Here is a 17,763-nt window from a genome sequence, read left to right as displayed (position 1 = left end):
TTTTTAAACTTTCAGAGAGAACTTTTAAAATATTTTCTTCTGCCACGCTACCTTGGGGAGGTATAATTGCATTTTAACAACTGCCAATTCAAATATGATTTTTAACCTTCCCCTTTTTATGTGTTGAAGTATATATAAGTCATTTCAACTTCATTTTTACTATAAAAATATTATCTACCACAAATGAGAAATTAATTTATCTATAGCCAGGAAAAAAAAATATAAGAGCTGCAGTCAAGGAGCTACATTCATGCTCTTCAAGGAGTACAAGAGCTCCCGTTCATAAGAAGAAATGAAAAGCTGTTATAAGACTATTGTAGATACAGGGAAACCTGATCTAAAACTCCGAGTCATGTAATTACAAACCATTAAAGCCTGATGTGCACAGTTTTCTAAGGGCTGGATATACAAATGGCAATTAAAAATACTGAAACCGTTATAAGCACAATGAGATACTCTGAGGTATGCATTATGAGAGATAATGCCACGCTTTGGGTCATTGAATGCACTTAGCTTTACAATGCATCTGCAGGGTGACACGGCTTGTCCTGTTTTGTTGTCTAATTATCGGGAAAGATGATGATGATGGAGCGCTGAGAATAAAATAGAGAAGCCTCCACAAATGGACCACTTCATACTGTCCTTTTTACAGCAAGGTATTTTGCACAAAAGCAAGGATTTAATTGGAACAGCAACAAAGCTTAAACAATATCACTTTCCTCCTCTGGGATTACAGGCTGCTTCATGGGGTTTGTGATAAAGAAGGTTAAACTATGGCAATGGATTATGTTGCACTGTTTCTGTTAGAGGAACAAATAATAATCATAGCAATGGCAGGGTGGCAGGCTCTTAAAATACACCCATCTAGAGCTGCCAAGGGGAAGAATACTATTATTTATTCCACATGTGTTGTAGTATCAATGAAAGTCTGTCTACACACAGAATTCTCAGCCCTTCAACCACACATGCATGCATAAAGCAGCACAACGCCAAATTTTAAAGGCTTGACTTGGCACAGTTACTATTGTACAGCACAGGAAAGAAGCTATGCCAGGCTAAAGTACCTTTATACCATTATAATGATGTCCATAATTGGTATTTACCACTTTATTTGCATTTGCTAGAAAAGAAAAAGAAAAAAATGAAGTCATGACCCACCTGATGCGTACACAGGGTATAAAATTGAGCGTGGGCCAGGCCTCGCAGCCACCAAATAATAAACAGTAAACTTATTGATGTACTGAAAAGCTACAAGGGATTGCAAGTATCCTGCAGGCAAGGACAGAATTCAAAATGATCTCGACAATCGGAGAAATAGCCTGAAAAAAACAAAGGGTCCGATTCAACCAGGACCATGTGCAGAGTCCCACGCTTCAGCCAGCACCGTGGGCTGCATGAACGCGTGATGTGCTCAGCACTGCTAGAGAGCGCGCTGGGGAGAGCCTCTAGCAAAGCGGTTCCTGCTGACCAGGAGCTGAACGTGGGCAATAACGTCATGCTTTTGTCAAAAAGGCAAAACAACACCAGCACGGGTGGGTGGACACATGAATCCTGCCATGTCCCTCAGCCTTGGGAGAGCCCCAGCTGAAGCACTGAGACCGGTTTTGAACATAGCACTTCAAAAAAAGATGAAAGAGTCTATGGGAGAAGCAATGGGATTGAGAAAACGTGAAAAAAAGCCTGGAGCAGGGGCATGGTGATTGCCTACCACCCTTTTGAAATCTTTGAGAACCAGCATCTATCAGTCATGATCACTCGGTGAACTATTCACTTACGCTGTACAGAATTAGTGTATTTTAGAAGTTTTTTTTCAGGGGCTTAAGCCAGATGAATAAAAGGAAAGACTAACTTCAGCAGGATGGCTTTCTAAAGACAACAAACAATGTCAAAATACACTTAACTGGTAAACATCTGACTCCATCTAGCCATTACTTTATTGGGAGCATTCTTCTCCAGACAAATCCCAGACATTCCGTCTATTTGCATTAAAAGCTGCTATGTGCTAATTTTAAAGATTTGTGCACCAGCTCTCTAAGCACATAATGGTAGCTTTACTGTGTTATAAAAACGGTTAAGCATGGAGAATTGATGGAAGGATGTCTTTTCTAATGTAATTAGTTCAAATTACTAAATCTGAGCAGAACTGAAATCACTCACTTTACTTTGAAAAGTAAGTTTCAATTAAAAAGAATAAAAAGGAACTCCATGTAAATATTTATACCATAGCTTAATTTAATCTTAACAAAAACAATACCAAATAAATCATTGAAAGGAAACTGGGTTTCATGTTGTACTGTCTTCTTAAGACTGATGGCTCATATTCAGAAACAATATTGCTTAAGAGAAAAAAAAAATCACCGACACTTCCTTTTTTGTCAACAGAAACATTTTTGTTCTCAAAATTAAAACGGCGGGTTTTGAAAACACCGTCTTAAAGAGGGCAAATCGAGAGACGGACTTCACTAACAAAATAAACACACCTGATGGTAAGAAATGGGAACAGGCTTCCGAAAAACGATCCACTCCACGATCTCGCTACACGGAGGAGTAGTCAGAGAACCTGCGTAGCGGTAGTAACTCCCCAGCGATGTCGGCAGAAGGTCCCTCAGCACAAAGGGATCCAGAAAGGTCTCCTTCTCTGCGGGGAAGATTGACAAGCAGAATTACACTTTTTTTATGTGTCTTTAAAACAGACATCACATTGATAGGCAGCCTAACAAGGTGTAATGGCAACAACATATTTTATCATATATATATATAATGAAGATGAAACTACCCTATCAGGAAGGCTCTGTAAGAGCTGATGTGATGAGTATTAAAAGAGCAGCCAAAATGCTAGTCAAACCTATACCGAACGCACACGCTCCTATTTAGAAGGTGTGCAGGTGTGAAATACCCTTGTTATCCCACTGGTTTATGCTAACATAGAAATAACACTGTATTCAGTGGTTTCAGTGCTCAGTAAATGGCTCTTCAGCTTGGTGGCAGTGAGGGTTCACCGAGACCCAGCGAGGACACAGCCGGACCCCAGTGGTCCCGCTTGCTGTTGCCCAACCGAAGAGCATCGGGTAGCGTGTCCGCCCCATCCCCACCAGCGGGGAAAAGGGATGCGGGAGCAGGGCCGATCCCTCCGCGGGCTGCTGAGATGGAGGAGGCAGAGCCACGCTGCCCGGCCAAACCTCTCTGGGAGCTGCTGGGGGGACGAGCTGGAGAGCAGGGCTGCAGGGCAGCAGGGCACCTCTGAAGCTGGGCTCCAGCTCCATGCATTGCCAGGGGTGCTGCTGGGTGCAGTCAGCACAGCACCAGAACCATGTTTCAGAGGTAAAACTACTGCCTCTTCTCCCTAATCCAAGAAACTCCTTCCCAGGGTCCAACAGTCTTTCCTCTGAGAAGCTCCTTGGACAGCCTGAAATGCCAACCTAAGCACTGAAAGCATTTACCTTCAAGTAACGGTGACAAGCTGGTAATATTTAACACTGTGAAGAAAAATAAATAAATGAAAGGAGGGAACAGCTGCAGGCAAGACAATTTCCCTGCCATCCTTGAGCATTTATCCTCTGCAATTTATGTTGACTCACAGGCCGAAGCTCCCTCTCAGTCTGTGCAAAGGTGTTCACTGCCTCAGGGCATGCTGACACGCGAGGCTCTCCCATACATCTCTATTCCTCACTTTCTATATTCTTCGTGCCTCAAACGAGTCCACATTTGGGCAGCAGGAACTCTTCTCTCTGTCTCATCAGAGCTGCTAGGCAAGCCCGCTCCCCCCGTAGCCGAGCGGAGAAGCAGGTAGGCTGGTGATTGACACACACATCTTCCAAAGTCAGAAGGAAAAAAAAAAAAAGGATGAAGTCTGCAGAACTCACTTCCACAGCATCCCACAGTTTTCTAGAAGTCTTGATCAAATCAAGAGTTGCCTATACCTCCGAGCAGCAGTCTGATAATCAGGGGTTTTTTTTCCCCTCCACTGCTGCTGCAAGGTGCAAATACATGATGCACTGCAGGCATCTTCTATTCTTCCGCACAGTATCAACAGGCGTGCCATGTTTTCATAGCCTTCCTTTGGTGTTCCAAAATAAGAGAAACTCTATGAAAGTCAAAGTATACATTGTGACAGAATACTGCATCCTCTTCATTAACGATTTCTTTCCTTCTAATCCAAGCAGGTATCAACCACTTCTGCATCCCCAAAAAGGAAACAAACACATTTTTTCCTCTTCTTAGCACACCTCTGGGAAGAAAGTGTACTTCGATAATAAATAGTAAAATATATATGATTGGCCAAAGTTCAAAGAGATTCTAATCAAGAAGATATAATCATAGCAAAAGGTCGTATTTAATTTGATTGGCTTATTTTTATGCAGGAAAAAATTGGTTAGAAAAACTGCAAACTCAGTCACAAGATCTGATTTCCAAATGCAGCACACACACATCTTCACAGCGAAATGACATGGGTTTTCTATTTAAGAACCTGCCTCTCTCTCTATGGAAGCTGAGCACACAGTGGACTGCTACGAATCTGAAAGAGTATTTGAACATGCAAACATCCTCTTTGCACTAACAGCCAACAACTATATATGAAATAGATGGGACGTAGAGGCACGTTTTGAAAAGAGCTTTCCTCTTGCATTTAAGAACAACTGTTTCAGTTAAAATGAACATTTTAACTATTTTTAACTTTCATAACCTTTTATTTAGAATGATGGAATCACTTAAGATGCTGGATAAACATTCTGTGAGAAACCGAGAATACGGAGTATCCCTTTATCAAAGGATGGCAGGAGAACGAAGCTGATTTTACACTTTCAAGGATTTTTGTGCCATATGCTGACAATATTATATTTTAATAATTAATTGTTCATCAAAGGAAAAGATGAAGAACAGGGATGCTAAATTCAAAGTTATTCAAATTGCAAAAATGAATAATGCATGACTTTTATATTAAATACACACTGTATTAAGTAGTCTACATTTCATCCAACTCTGTCTTTCATTTTTAAACATTTTGAACTACAATATGAATAATCAACCAAGGGAAGCTTATTTATACAGAGAAATACCTTATTTGAATGCAAACTGGAAGTATCCGACTATGATTAAATTTTGGTTATCAATTAGGGAGGGTTTTTTCCTAAGCATTTGGAAAGTCATAGTCAGCTGTGAAAAAGAATATTTCTCGAGGAAAAAGTAGCTTTGCTAATACACAGCTTAAGTAGGGCAGGGTGTACTTGATCTAATTTTTCATGGCTACAAGCAACGCTGTAAGTTTTCATTAATGAATTCCAAAGATTAAAATAAAAAAATACATATAATTGGATTAAAATGACTACTAAAATAGATGATAATCAATTGATTATGCTTTAATAACCTAACACTTTTGAAAACAGATCATTCATGTGTATCACTTCCATCTAGATGCATGGTGCAGAGTTTTAGAAACCAGAGTCACAAACAGATCTTCACGTGAAGAAAAAGGGACTTAGAAATTCAGGAGTCTACCTCCCATATCCTTCAAGAGCATACAGAAACAGTAAATGCCATGAAGCTCTGTTCCTAAGAGCCTGAGACGTTTTTGAAAATGGGATTTTGAAGTCATGTTAGTTTTAAAATTTCAACCTTAAATAGGTTATTGCTGTTGGTAAAACTGTAAGGAGAATAATTTGCAAGCTAAGCAACAGCATTCACTGAATATGGTAGAAATAGGTAGAAATATTTTATGTACATACACACATATGTGTATATATATAATTCCTACTAAATGGGAAAGAACAAGGTTGGAAATAATATCAAACCTTTCTTCACTGCCTTCTGTGACCAGCTCCTATTTCCCATTTTCAGTGCTTGGGACAGGCATGAGTTGTGCCCAGAAGGCTGGGAACAGACTGAGCAGGGTGAGGAGTTTCTAGGAGGGAGAAAGTGGACAAGGCTGGGAACAACACGATCTACAAGACAGCATTTGCTGACAGGTACTACGAAAATAACTGGCAGACAAAAGCAATATAACGCACCAGTGAAAACATCTGTGTTCATCTGCAAATACCTGTGAACCACTGCAATCGATGCTGCAAAACCAATCCATGAGCCACCTACTCGTTCTTACACGTAAACCAGAGCCCCACACCAACGCGGTCTCTTCTGCTGCTCCTTGCCCTGCTCCCATCTCAGCACCCGAATGCAGATGGGTACCCGAGCAGAAAAATAAACCACCAGGAAATCAGAGCCCCAGAGATCGTGCCCCTAATGACAGGCCCTCGAACTGGAGGGCATTCCTCTGGGAAAGCAACAACGAACGTGCTGCTGTGGCCACTGCTCCCAGCCAATGCAGAAAAGAGCAGCACCCAAAACATCCACTGAGATGCCCCACTCATGCAGTACAGCCAATTTTATCGACAGTTAACAAACAGCAATTCTTTGTTTACAGCACCAAGGCTCGTAAAAAAAATTTCACTCCAATATTTCCAAAGGAAAAATTAGCAAGTATCACAGATCCATCGTTGACAATTAAGACAACGAATGTGACATTTAAACTACTGAGTGTTCCACAGCATAACAGGACAATATTGTATTTTAACTCTTACATTCACAAAAAAAAAAAAAATTAACAGAGCCAGCTGGTAACATATTTGACCTTCTGATACAATATTCATGTCTACCTCTTGGTCCTTCTCCCGTAACAGCAACGTGAAAAGCAACGCCCAGTGTATTCTTTGTATGGGCTGGTAAATCTCACCGCTATTTTGCATGGGACTGAGGGCCGTATTTTGTACAACCCAACCCAAAGGCAGAGCAATTGCAGGCATGCTTTAAAAAGCTGACCTATTTACACTCTTTATTTGTCAAGGCATCACCACTAGATGCGAACTAATACTGAACTGTGCACAATAGTTTTTCCAAGCAGAGGAAAAAATCAGATCTTAAAACAGAGACCAATAGTGGATCTCCACCAACTACTGCAGCTTTCACAAGCTGGTGCCAACAAATATTATATTGCAAAAGCCATCAGTTAAACATTTTGAGTTCAAGGACTGAGTTGCTAAAAATATATTCTGTAAAATGCTGGATAAAGATAGACGTGAATTTTAACCAAATCACTGTAGATTAAGAGGCTTCTTGAGATACGCAGGTAAACAGCACACAACTATCTGTGATCAAAACCCTTTTTAAATCTAACAGGAACTTGGATTGGAGATCACAAGAAAATAACTATATGCCAAGTCCATTTATATCTCATGGAATGCTTTGGGACTTTCATCATGCTTTTCTGTAAGAAAACAGGAACTTGGCTGCATTGAAAACAGTATCTTAAAATGAGCTTATTTCCAAAATTAACGTATGTGCAATGCCTGATAGGTGGAAACGTCACCCAGCTACACTTTGAATAACTGAAATCTGCAATACCAATATGAAGAGCTTTGAAAGTCTCCCAAAATTGTTAAACAATGTTACTGCCAATTTCATTTTCACAATGAGCCAAGTCATTCTAAAGCTTCTGCATTCAAACATTTAAAAAGCAAACACACAAAAATAATCAAAAGGACACCATGCCGCACACCCACTGAGCCAGAACTTCCCAGATAAAGCAGGCTGCACACCAGAGCCAGGGACCAGACTCACAGTGCTGATTTTAAAGATGAGATTACAAATACTATATGCTACTTAACTGAAAAGATCAGCAGATGAGTACTTGCTGTGTAAATGCAGCATGAAGAGCAGTTTCTGACAGTCCTCTGTACTCAGGGTAATTCTTGTCATTTATTGTGCAATTAATTTTCTGACTTTTATTTAGTTTTTTGAAAACCAGAGCCTCTGCTGAACAATGTAAGGAACCATAAGGACACAGAAAGCACAGCATGGCGGTGAGGAAGGGAATGAGATAATAACATAGTCCTGCAGACTAATTTAATCTGAGACAACCAGTGAGTCGTACAAAAAACAGGAGGAAAGAGAAAAAGGCAAGTCTCCTATGCAAAAAAAGTTGAACATTTCCATTCCAGGTGTTGGTCTCAGGCTTAATTTTTCTCACTCCCTCTCTTAAAACAGCTTAGGAGGAAACAGTTTAGCTGGGGAGGAGAGGTCTTAATTCTTTAAAGAAGTAAAAAATAATTCTGAACCTTTAATGCTTAAGCACTGCTGATGCAGAGCTTGGCAGAACGGCTGTTGCCATTCTAGACCGGGATGAGACTTCGCCGGGTTTCACAAAACCTAACTGGAGGCAGAGGTACATGGGGAGACAAGGCTGGAGGGACACAAACTAAGAAATACAAAATGGGCATGAGTAGGAGGAGGAAAAAGGAACTGTGGTGTTTAGAGAAGAAGATCCCTGGAGCAAGCGGGAGCCTGGCAGAGGTAGGGTGAAGCGAGGCAGAAGCGGCCTGAGGAGCACGGGCTGTTCACGTCTGCTCCAGCGGAGCCAGAGCAAAACCGCACCTTCTCAGACTTCACCCCTCTCTGCTCAGCAAACCTCCTCAAAACCCACCAGCAAAGCACCCAGCTCCTTCTCCCTGCAGGTGCTTTGTTCACATTCACCATCAACCTTAATTCTTAACTTCTAACAACAGCAATCTTCTTTTTGTTAGTTTGAATTAGTTCTTCTGTGCAATATATTAATTCTATGTCAGCTCACTGGTCTTTACTCAGCCGTGACCAGCACTGCTTTCCGCAGAGCAGACAGGTGAAGGACCAGAGATTTCCAACACTTCCATCATTTAATCTCTTAAATGATACAGACCCCTGCAGCTGTGCACAGAGCTGCCCTACATAAAGGTGTGAACTTATCACCTCTGCTTTCATCTTCATTTCCCACTTCCCTCCTCCTCCCCTTTGCTCCACAGCAATCGTGTCCTGGCCCCTTTCACATGGCTACTCTGGCTGTGAACACAAGAACAGATCAGAAAACAAAAGAAAATATCCAGATCATCCCCGAGGAAAAAGAAATGCTCCTCCACATTTCCTTCTCAGTTTAACACATTGCGCTGCTCTCCCTTTGATAGCCTTCCTTGTTCCAAATCGGGCTGCTGCTTTCTTCAAAGTTTTACTTTAAAAGACAAGGTCCCATGGTATCACATCTCACCCTCACCCCTCTCCCCTGCCTTTCTTCTCTACAACCCCTGGATATTTGGTGCAGAAAGCAAACAGCTTGTCAGGTGGTGTTATGGTTAAAGTTAAAAACAAAAGAAAAAACCTGTCATGCCGCTAATGGTGTTTTCTTGTTATTATGCCTTCTGGTGTGACAGATCCACAGGGTAACTAACACTGTCTGGATTGCTTCCTTTTTAGTGCTGATTTATTTTAACAGGTTATTCCCTGTCTTTTTGCCTAGGACAAGTGGAGAGATGTGCAACATATTTATTCTCTATCCTTTTTCATTATCAAAGCAATTGTGTTTCTGCTGTATTTTGGTATGGTCTCCCCAGCAGCCCCTGAAACTTTGGTGCTCACCACCAGCTTGCCTGAACACCTCTCGCCCATCCCGAGGGAGACCCAAGATCACACTCTGCTCCATGCTGAGCTCAATTTATGGCATTTTAATAATACAAAGGCAGAAGAAATAAGTAAGATTTTTTTCCAAACTCCCTTTTAAATAAACAAAGGTTCCTCTCTTCCCCTCACCCTACCCCACGTTCGCAAACAAGCAACAGATGCCATCGATTCACTTTGTACCTAAGCTTTTGATCTGGCTGCACTTTGATTTTCAGTGCTCACTTTTGACAAGGAAGGGAATAAGAGCCCCATTTTTGTGACACTAATAGAGGCTTTTCTGCTGTGGTAATTTATTTGTGCTCTGCTAATAATTTTCTGCTGATCCATGTAGATTCTTGGTGACAGACACAGAGAACAGGACACAGTGACAAAACATGGTTTCCATCACTGTGAAAGATTTCCTGGGGTATGTGGGCTGCTGCTCCCTCTGACAACCATTTGCCTGCATGGTAAAACAGGACCGTGCAGAGCACCCGTGCCCAGGCTGGGAGAGAGCAAATGCTGCGCAGCCTCCAGCACCGGGTGCTGCCCTGAGGACTGACATCAGGGAAGGAGACTCATTTTAATGCCTTTCAGGCAGCTGGTAAGAACAAGGAAAGGGCATCTCTAAGAGGCTTACATACAAAATGGTACTAAAAAGGGCAAGTCAAAGACAGCAGAGGTGGGAAAAAGCAGTTTCTGTGCAATAGCTCCATCCTGCTAGGTGCTCCTCTGAGATCTTGCTGAAGCACGTGGCAGACAAAAGCTTTAGTAGCCATTTTAATGCAAATCAACTGTATAAGACATAAGCTGGTATTTCACGTTCCCCTATTCCCACAAGGGCACAATCGATCTCTCTGAGGCCTCGGGAGCTGCCTCAGCCCTTGCACAGGAGCAGCTCCATCCTGCCCTGTGCTCCTCAGCATCACAAGGCAGGACGAGGAGCAGAGAGGGGTTCAGGGCAGGGCACCCAGCCGAGCACATGGGCAGCAAAACAGAGGCAGAAAAGTCTGATTTGCAGCACCGTGACTGGGCCACGTGTGGTGCAAGCACAGCCCGGCACTACGGACTTTATTACTTTACCTAATGATCCAGCTTCAGCTAAGGATGTGCATCATCCCACCAGCACGAGCATTGCTGGAGACCTTTCCCATCAGCTTTCATGATGAGAAGAGCGTTTGAAGAGGAGCTAAAAAAGACCCCCAGCAGTCAGAGCTGAAAGACACCAGCAAGCCGGCAGCAGCAGATTCGTATCGCGCCTGCCCGTACTCCATCCCTTCCGCAGAGAGAGGGCTGCACGCTCCCAGCTGTCAGTCCCTGGTGGGCTCCGCGGCAGACGCACGCTCGCCGTGCGCTTTGCGGCAGGGAAAGCAGGAGTGAGAATAGCAGGCACCTCGCTGGCGGGAGGTGTGACAAATCCTTGGCAGAGCACAAAACCGAAAGCAATTTTAAAATCAGCAACAGGCATCTGACAGCTCTGAAAAGAGCCTCCTTGGCGTTTGTGTGAGCCTTCACAATGCTCTGCGAGGGCGGGTGCAGGAGTTGGGGAGCACTGACGTGATGGGAACGTACTGTTCGGCAGGAAGACACGGGGCAAACCCGAAAGCATTATCATTGATCCAAACATTGTTAGGCTATCTGGTACAGCACTGGTTTTCCTTCCAGCTAAGAAACTTTCTTCGGTTGCTCATGTAAAATCGAGCTTAATGTGGCATTAAGATTCTACAAAATTATGCCCGGAGATGAGGAAACAAAGTGAACTCTGAGTAGCGACTAAGCCTGTATTGATTTTTATGTGTGCGTTTCTCCATCATTGTTACTAAGCTGCTGACACTGTGAAGGGCACAATTATTTATGTTCCATCAAATTAGTATGTAATTCAAATCCCTGACGAAATCTCAAGCAAAAATTGCTTTCACTTTCACAGAAAGTCCTTCTGACACTTAAATTGTTCACTTAGCCATGGAAGGGCACTATACGAATACAAGCACTCCACAGAAAAAATGAAAAGCTATGCAAGAAAAATGAAAAACCAGCTCACCTCTCATCAGTACCATCCCTACATCTAATTGAGGGTCATTGGATCTGTCACCATCATGGGGACAGGCCAGCGTGGGTGCCCTATACAGCGTGGTGCGAAGTGGAGTCCCATATAGGACCAGGCTTTCTAGTACCACCACAAGGCAAATGAAGAGATGAGGATGAGGATGTGTTTGTGTGGGTGTCTAATTTCCTCTTTGAAAACTGAATGACTGCAAGGAAGGAGTGACTGTCCAGCACAACTCAGGAAGGATGCTCTGCCGGTTAGAGGAAGAGGGGTATGGAAAAACCAAGGAAATCTCACTTAAATAGGTGTGTTGAGATGAGGCACATGGGACGAGCCAAGCTGAGGGGCTGGTGATCTCTCCAGCCAGCAGAGGATATACGAACATGGTCTAATTTAAAAGCAAGGTAGTTATCTCAACATTCGTATGTATTCTTGATTTCTACGTTACAGGCATGTGCTTCTGTATTGTGATGACCACCTAAAAACAACCTGGGCATGAAAATGTTATAAAATGCGAAGAAACCTCAGGTTTCAATTTTGCCTTTATCCAGCTCCTTTTCTTGGATCCCTGCTTGATCCAACCACTCTATCCAGAAACCACAAGAGTTTTCCACTGTATTTCAGCCAAAAAGTCCATGTTGCCTTAGGGTCCCAGTTGAATGCAGCCAAATGGACGGCAGGAAGAACCTTTTCAGATAAATTCATAAAAATGTGCTCACGTAAGATGTAAGTAAATTACATCAAGAAAAGAAATGAGTGTGTCTGGAATAAAAGCTCACATCTTTACTATTATTCTATATAATAGCATTAAAAGAGAGATACGATAGACGAATTCTTCACTGAGGCGTTCCATCAATATTTAACTTAAAGAGAACAATTTCTTTGAACAACTACTTTGTAGGAGGAAATTCCCTTACTCTAGCCACGAAAAGAGCCTTAGAAAAGTGCTTTAATCAGGGCCTTTGAAACAGGAAGGAAAGCAAGATTTTCCTCTTTTTCTTCCTTAATGTTTTGAAAAGGAAACAAGCTATTGAAATATATCCAGCAATTTCCTTTACTTGAAACACTAGCTGCCTTCTGTGCATTGTGAGCAAAACAAAAATAAACGCCTTTTATCCACCCAGATTTTGCTGCGGGTAGGCAGCACCAAAACGGACTAATCATTATGTGGTCAGGGAATCACAACCTCGGGACCGTGTCACATCCTACCCAAACAATTATTTTTGGGAATGGAATAATACTCTTAGGAGACACCAGTATGATTATCCACTAGCGGCTATTTTGGCTGCAGCAGCAAGGAGCAAGAGAGGGAGCAGAAAAAAACCCGATGAGATGGCTAAAACACTGTCATGCTTGCAGGGGGCAGAGAGTCTTGAAATAGAAGGCAGGCAGAAAACAAAGCTAAAAGGAGATCCTGGTCCAGTTAAATGGCAGCTTGACTTCCGTGTCAAATTACTCAGCCACTGAAAAATCCTTGCAGCCCAACTCGTCCTGGCTTTATTTTTTGCTAGCCTGTTTTGTTACCCAGTGGGAGCTAGATAATAACATCTATTTTTGTGGAAAACAACACGGTTTTTCAGCTCAGTGTGTTGTTTTTATTTCACAGTAGAACACTGCAATTTATAAACAGCAAAACTTATGGAAAATTCTCCAAATGAAGGACTTTATGGTATGTTATCATTTAACCCCTATTTTTCACTTTCATTGGATTTATTGGTGTTCCCAGTTGCAATGTTAAATGACTCTGAAAGTAGAGCAATTAATCCAAAATCCTATTTGTTTTAATCTAACACTGTCAACTAGTTTTAGGTTTGCAGTCAAGAGAAAAAAAATGTTTATTAAGCTCTGCTGCACTAGCTAATGTCTAAAGACAATCCTCAGAAAAGGTGCAAAGATGTTTTATCACAGCACTATAGATGGGACGGAGATTTATTATACTACCTACCACCATTCCAGCAGATGCCTTTTGAATTACAATGAGATTATTAAAACTTTACAAATCATTATATTAAAACCTGACAAGAGTACTTTGGGAACTGGAGCATCTCGATGTCATTGCTAATGATGCATTACCCGTGATAAAGTTTCAGGAAAATTCCTAAGTAAAAACTGGTTATAAAAGTATAAAATATATTAATATTTATTTCAGTACCTGCTATAAGTTCAAGGATAATAGGTTTATATGCATCAGAACAGCCGAATGATCGTATTTATGTCAGCATTAGAAAGATGTTCATCTGCTGCAAAGTTTAATTAATTTTCACAGATAGTTAATTTTCTGTTTCATTATCAGCTCCCTAAATTTGAAAGACAAATAATTTATAAACAAATAGAAACTTCAGAGAGGAGTATTTTTAGAGCAAACAGAAGATAAATAGCAGGAGTGAAGCATCAACGCTGCCGTCGAAGTACTAATATGAATGATATATTGTAGTGGGTTTTGATTGATAACTTACGCATTCTAGAGCGCTGACTGAAAAGAAACAAATTGTTTACTGTTAACCCCAACCCATTTTCAGGTAACAAATGACTCCGATCTTTACCAATCAAATAATGGCTGTGATGCCCTTAAACATCAGTGAATGAGGAATGTGCAGGCTCACCACGTCCTTCCCAGGGTGACCTGATCCCTTAAGGACAATATTCCCGCCCTTCTCCCCTTCCCGGCAAGAAGAAAGTTTAAGCAGCTACTTACCGTGATGTACGACGCCCTTCAACCCATGGATAATGGGATCCAGTGCTGGATTGTCCCTCTGACTGACCTACATGCAAAGGATACAGGATTGGTTACATCTATTCTGGCATCAAGGCAGAACAGTCTCAGTTTAATCTTCTAAAGGGAAAAAAAAAGATGTTATCTAACAAGCTGCATAGTTCTCACATTTACAATGGCTCTTCAACAAATGCCAGATACATGGCGTAATAAAATAAAGTAAGGAAGGTTAAATCAAAAGAAAGCATCCTTTGAATTCATTAAAACATTAGCTGTATTATCACCCCAGCAGAGCCTAAAAACACAGAGATGATTTTTCCCCAGCTGCTTCCACTTTCATAGAGGAAAATTGCTGTGATAAACAGAAGTTATCTCAGACCAGTCCATCCCTTACTGATATGGGAATAAATCAGGCGCTGGCACTGAAATCAGGGAAGCTGGACCCCTTTCAGCTGTAATGCAGTTAGGCCTTGGCATCTCTTTGCTATTCATATTTTTACATTTATTTAATTTAGTGTCACTTGGACAAGGGAGAGGAAAAAAGCTTTGTGAGAGGATCTAGAAGAAAGCTCTGTTTTTTGACAATGCAATTCCCTGTACTGCCAGACCAAAAACTGGTACCTGCAGTATTTCTTCTATCACCCAGCAATCACCCATGTCCTCCGCAACGGGGAGACCCAGCACCAGAGAGAGGAGGGGAAGGCAGCAGGAAGGATTAACCCTGTTGAGCTCCACAACTTCCAAATTAAACCCATCACTTCAGTCACTCACTTGTAATACAGCCAAGGAATTTACAACCAATAATGCATTTTTTTTTTTTTTAACCTTTTGCCTCTTCAGAGGTATTGAAGGAATAACTCACAATTTCTGTGAACGTGTTCCATTATTTAAGATACTTGCCAATTTACTTTTGGGAAGCAAATACTGCTATGTGCCTCATTCACATGGTACGTTTTTCTTTTTTTTTTGCCACCAGCCAGGATCAGAAGCCTGAGCAGCGTTGATCATTTTTGGATGGACTGCTCCCAATGGGCAAACACATTGAATGCAGAAGAGCTCCTGTACTTTGCTGCTTGCCCATGATCTCAACGTCATGAGGAAAAACAGGGTTTAATCACTTTATGGCCATGTATTAACATATGAGGAAAGGAGTGGAGACAAAAGAAGAAACCCCTGAGCGAGGACCTTGTGCCCAACAGCGAACACGCTGTCACGTGAAGCGCAGAACCAGCTTGGAGCGCACTCTTAGGAGGAGGACATTATTGACCGCAGCACATCCAAAAAATGCATTATTGTAAAAAAATCACAAATTCTAATGGCCTGAAGAGAGAACTGGAATCCACTGGCCCAAGTTTCACAAGCAGAAGCACGTCTCTTCTTGTCCTTCCTCCCCATGACTAATTAGAAATCTTAGAAACCTCATTATCTTCTCAGCCAACTGCATTGGAAAAAACCACAACAAACCACCTTTCTTTTTTCTGTTTATTTGGCCTTTGAACTACTCCGCTGTGTTCAGGACACATTTTCGTGCTCTTGTCTAGAGACAAAATGGCTTGTTTTGGTTTGGTGTTTTAAATGGAAATTGAAGATCCTTTTCTCATCACAGTACTCCAGAACTTGCAACAGTCAGGTAGGGAAAGATATGCAATAAAATTATGAAAGTAGCAACAGCAGCTTTGAAATATATACAGCTTAGATGTTACTGGCAATAATATTATTAGCCCTGAAGGCTGTAAGCTCTTTGAAGCATGAACTTTTATATGCCCAAAGGGGTGCTCTGTACACTTTGGATTCTGTATAAATAATAATCACAGTACACTGAACCCAACGACCCACTTTGTAGGTTCTGTCTGGCTTCTGGCAAATCAACAGCGAACACTAAAAATGCAGAGCTGTTGCAAGACACGTTCCTGCATCTTTTCCATTTATTCCGGTTTCTCCAAGCCATGGCTACCACTAAAAAAAAATCATTAAAAAAGCTACTACCAATTTAGTACAAGATTGTAAGAAAAACTTGCACTGCACTTGAACAATGTTTTATTTATTGCTGCTTAACCATAAGTTGTGAAGAGTTCTATTTTGTTTGCTTTGTTTTTATTTCTGGTGACAGCTGCAATCAGTTTGAAGAAAGCAAACGGATGGAAAGAATCTTAAAGGTTAAAACTCTTCCTTTTGGGATTTTCTGTCAAAGTAGATCAATTCTTAACCTCAGCCTTGGCAGCGCCCCTTTAATCTGCTGAGGTGGTATGCCTATATAGATCCAGCTACGCAATCTTTTTGATAGCATATTCTGCAAATGTGCTGTGTTCTTCAATAGCATGAAATCAACAGTCACGTTATTTCTTTGGGGGCTGGAAAGCCAATGCTCCATGCATCTGTTATCATGTTTTCTCTGAGGGTATGGGGAGTGGGATCTCATGTTTCTTTAAAAATCACATGCAAACAAGTACCACTTGCAGAGATGTCCGTTCAGTCCTGTATGGGATGAAGTCTTATTTTCCTTCCAAATGCTTTTCCCCTTTTTTCCTTGTACTTAAACACTGTTCTCCCACACCTCACTACAACTGTTTCAGGATCTTGGTCAGACCATTAGAAAAGTGCCCAAAAGTTTCCTCATTTTGTGGAATGGTTCAGGCTTCAGAGCAAAACTTTTCTTACATCTTTTTTTCTTCAAGTTCTTAAAAATAAAAAAACCCAAATCTTGAATTTCCTCTCTATTTTTTTACACTTCTCTGTATCCTTTCTCTGCCTGTGTTCATAGAGAAAAGGAGGTTTCTGAAACCCAAAATGTCAAGTTCTATCCCCACTACTGTACATCTCTGGTTTGACTGGCCTGGAGCTACCATGCTGGTTGAGATCAGAGATTCACCCATACAAGAATCCTGTCTCTGACAACAGCTGATACTTAAAAGAAAAGAAGGGCAAAAAAAGCAGAAGGAAAAAAAAAAGGACAAAAATCTCTAGAATGAGAAGTGTCCTTCTGACCTCCTTTATGATTCCATGTCATGAAGCTTGAGTTTATGTCCTACAAACTGTTTTTATCTTTCTCTGTTATATAATCTGTATTACAGCAGTGTATTTTTTATTATCTTATGAATATATCCTGAAGGAAAACAGCAATTAATTCTTCAGATTGACTTTACATGCCATATTTCTCATGATGCCTTGGCTGCAGAGGTAGAGAAAGACCATACATCTGTAACTGGGTCTCAGCACTTAGGCTTCACCCAACACACGACTGCCGAAGCTGCGCAAAGCTTTTCTTTTCCTGTGAGAGAGGAGCAATGAGTTTCCCCCTCCTCGTTCAAGAGGCTAACACAGAAGAAACATCACGAATGAAAAATTCTCGAGCACAGGAATTTCACGCACAAACACAAACCTGCTAAGCTGCTGCTCATGAGCATGCTGCACAGCAAGTATTAATGGAACAGATGGAAAACCATCCTGAAATTGCCCTAAAATACTCACAGTACCACTACTACAAATGTTGTTTCCTGAACAAGATGCTTTTGCTCAAGACTGACTAACACTCCATAGGTCTGCAGTA

At 41.5% G+C, this 17,763-nt stretch overlaps 1 protein-coding gene across 1 annotated transcript in view; it reads right to left on the bottom strand.

The window, feature by feature from the left end:
- The window catches only part of PTPRG (protein tyrosine phosphatase receptor type G), a 415,182-nt gene that overhangs the window by 100,787 nt on the left and 296,632 nt on the right, over window positions 1–17,763 (bottom strand). The window contains exons 6-7 of the mRNA XM_082322783.1: window positions 14,199–14,265; window positions 2,481–2,638 (exon numbers count right to left, since the gene is read on the bottom strand). Of these exons, the coding sequence (XP_082178909.1) occupies window positions 2,481–2,638; window positions 14,199–14,265 (225 nt within the window). The remainder of the gene's footprint in view (window positions 1–2,480; window positions 2,639–14,198; window positions 14,266–17,763) is intronic.

The sequence above is a fragment of the Platalea leucorodia genome (genome assembly GCF_965183815.1).
Source record: "Platalea leucorodia genome assembly, chromosome: 9".
NCBI classification, from domain to species: domain Eukaryota; kingdom Metazoa; phylum Chordata; class Aves; order Pelecaniformes; family Threskiornithidae; genus Platalea; species Platalea leucorodia.
Note: the sequence above shows the minus strand (reverse complement) of the source record. Positions and strands in the feature narration are given on the sequence as shown.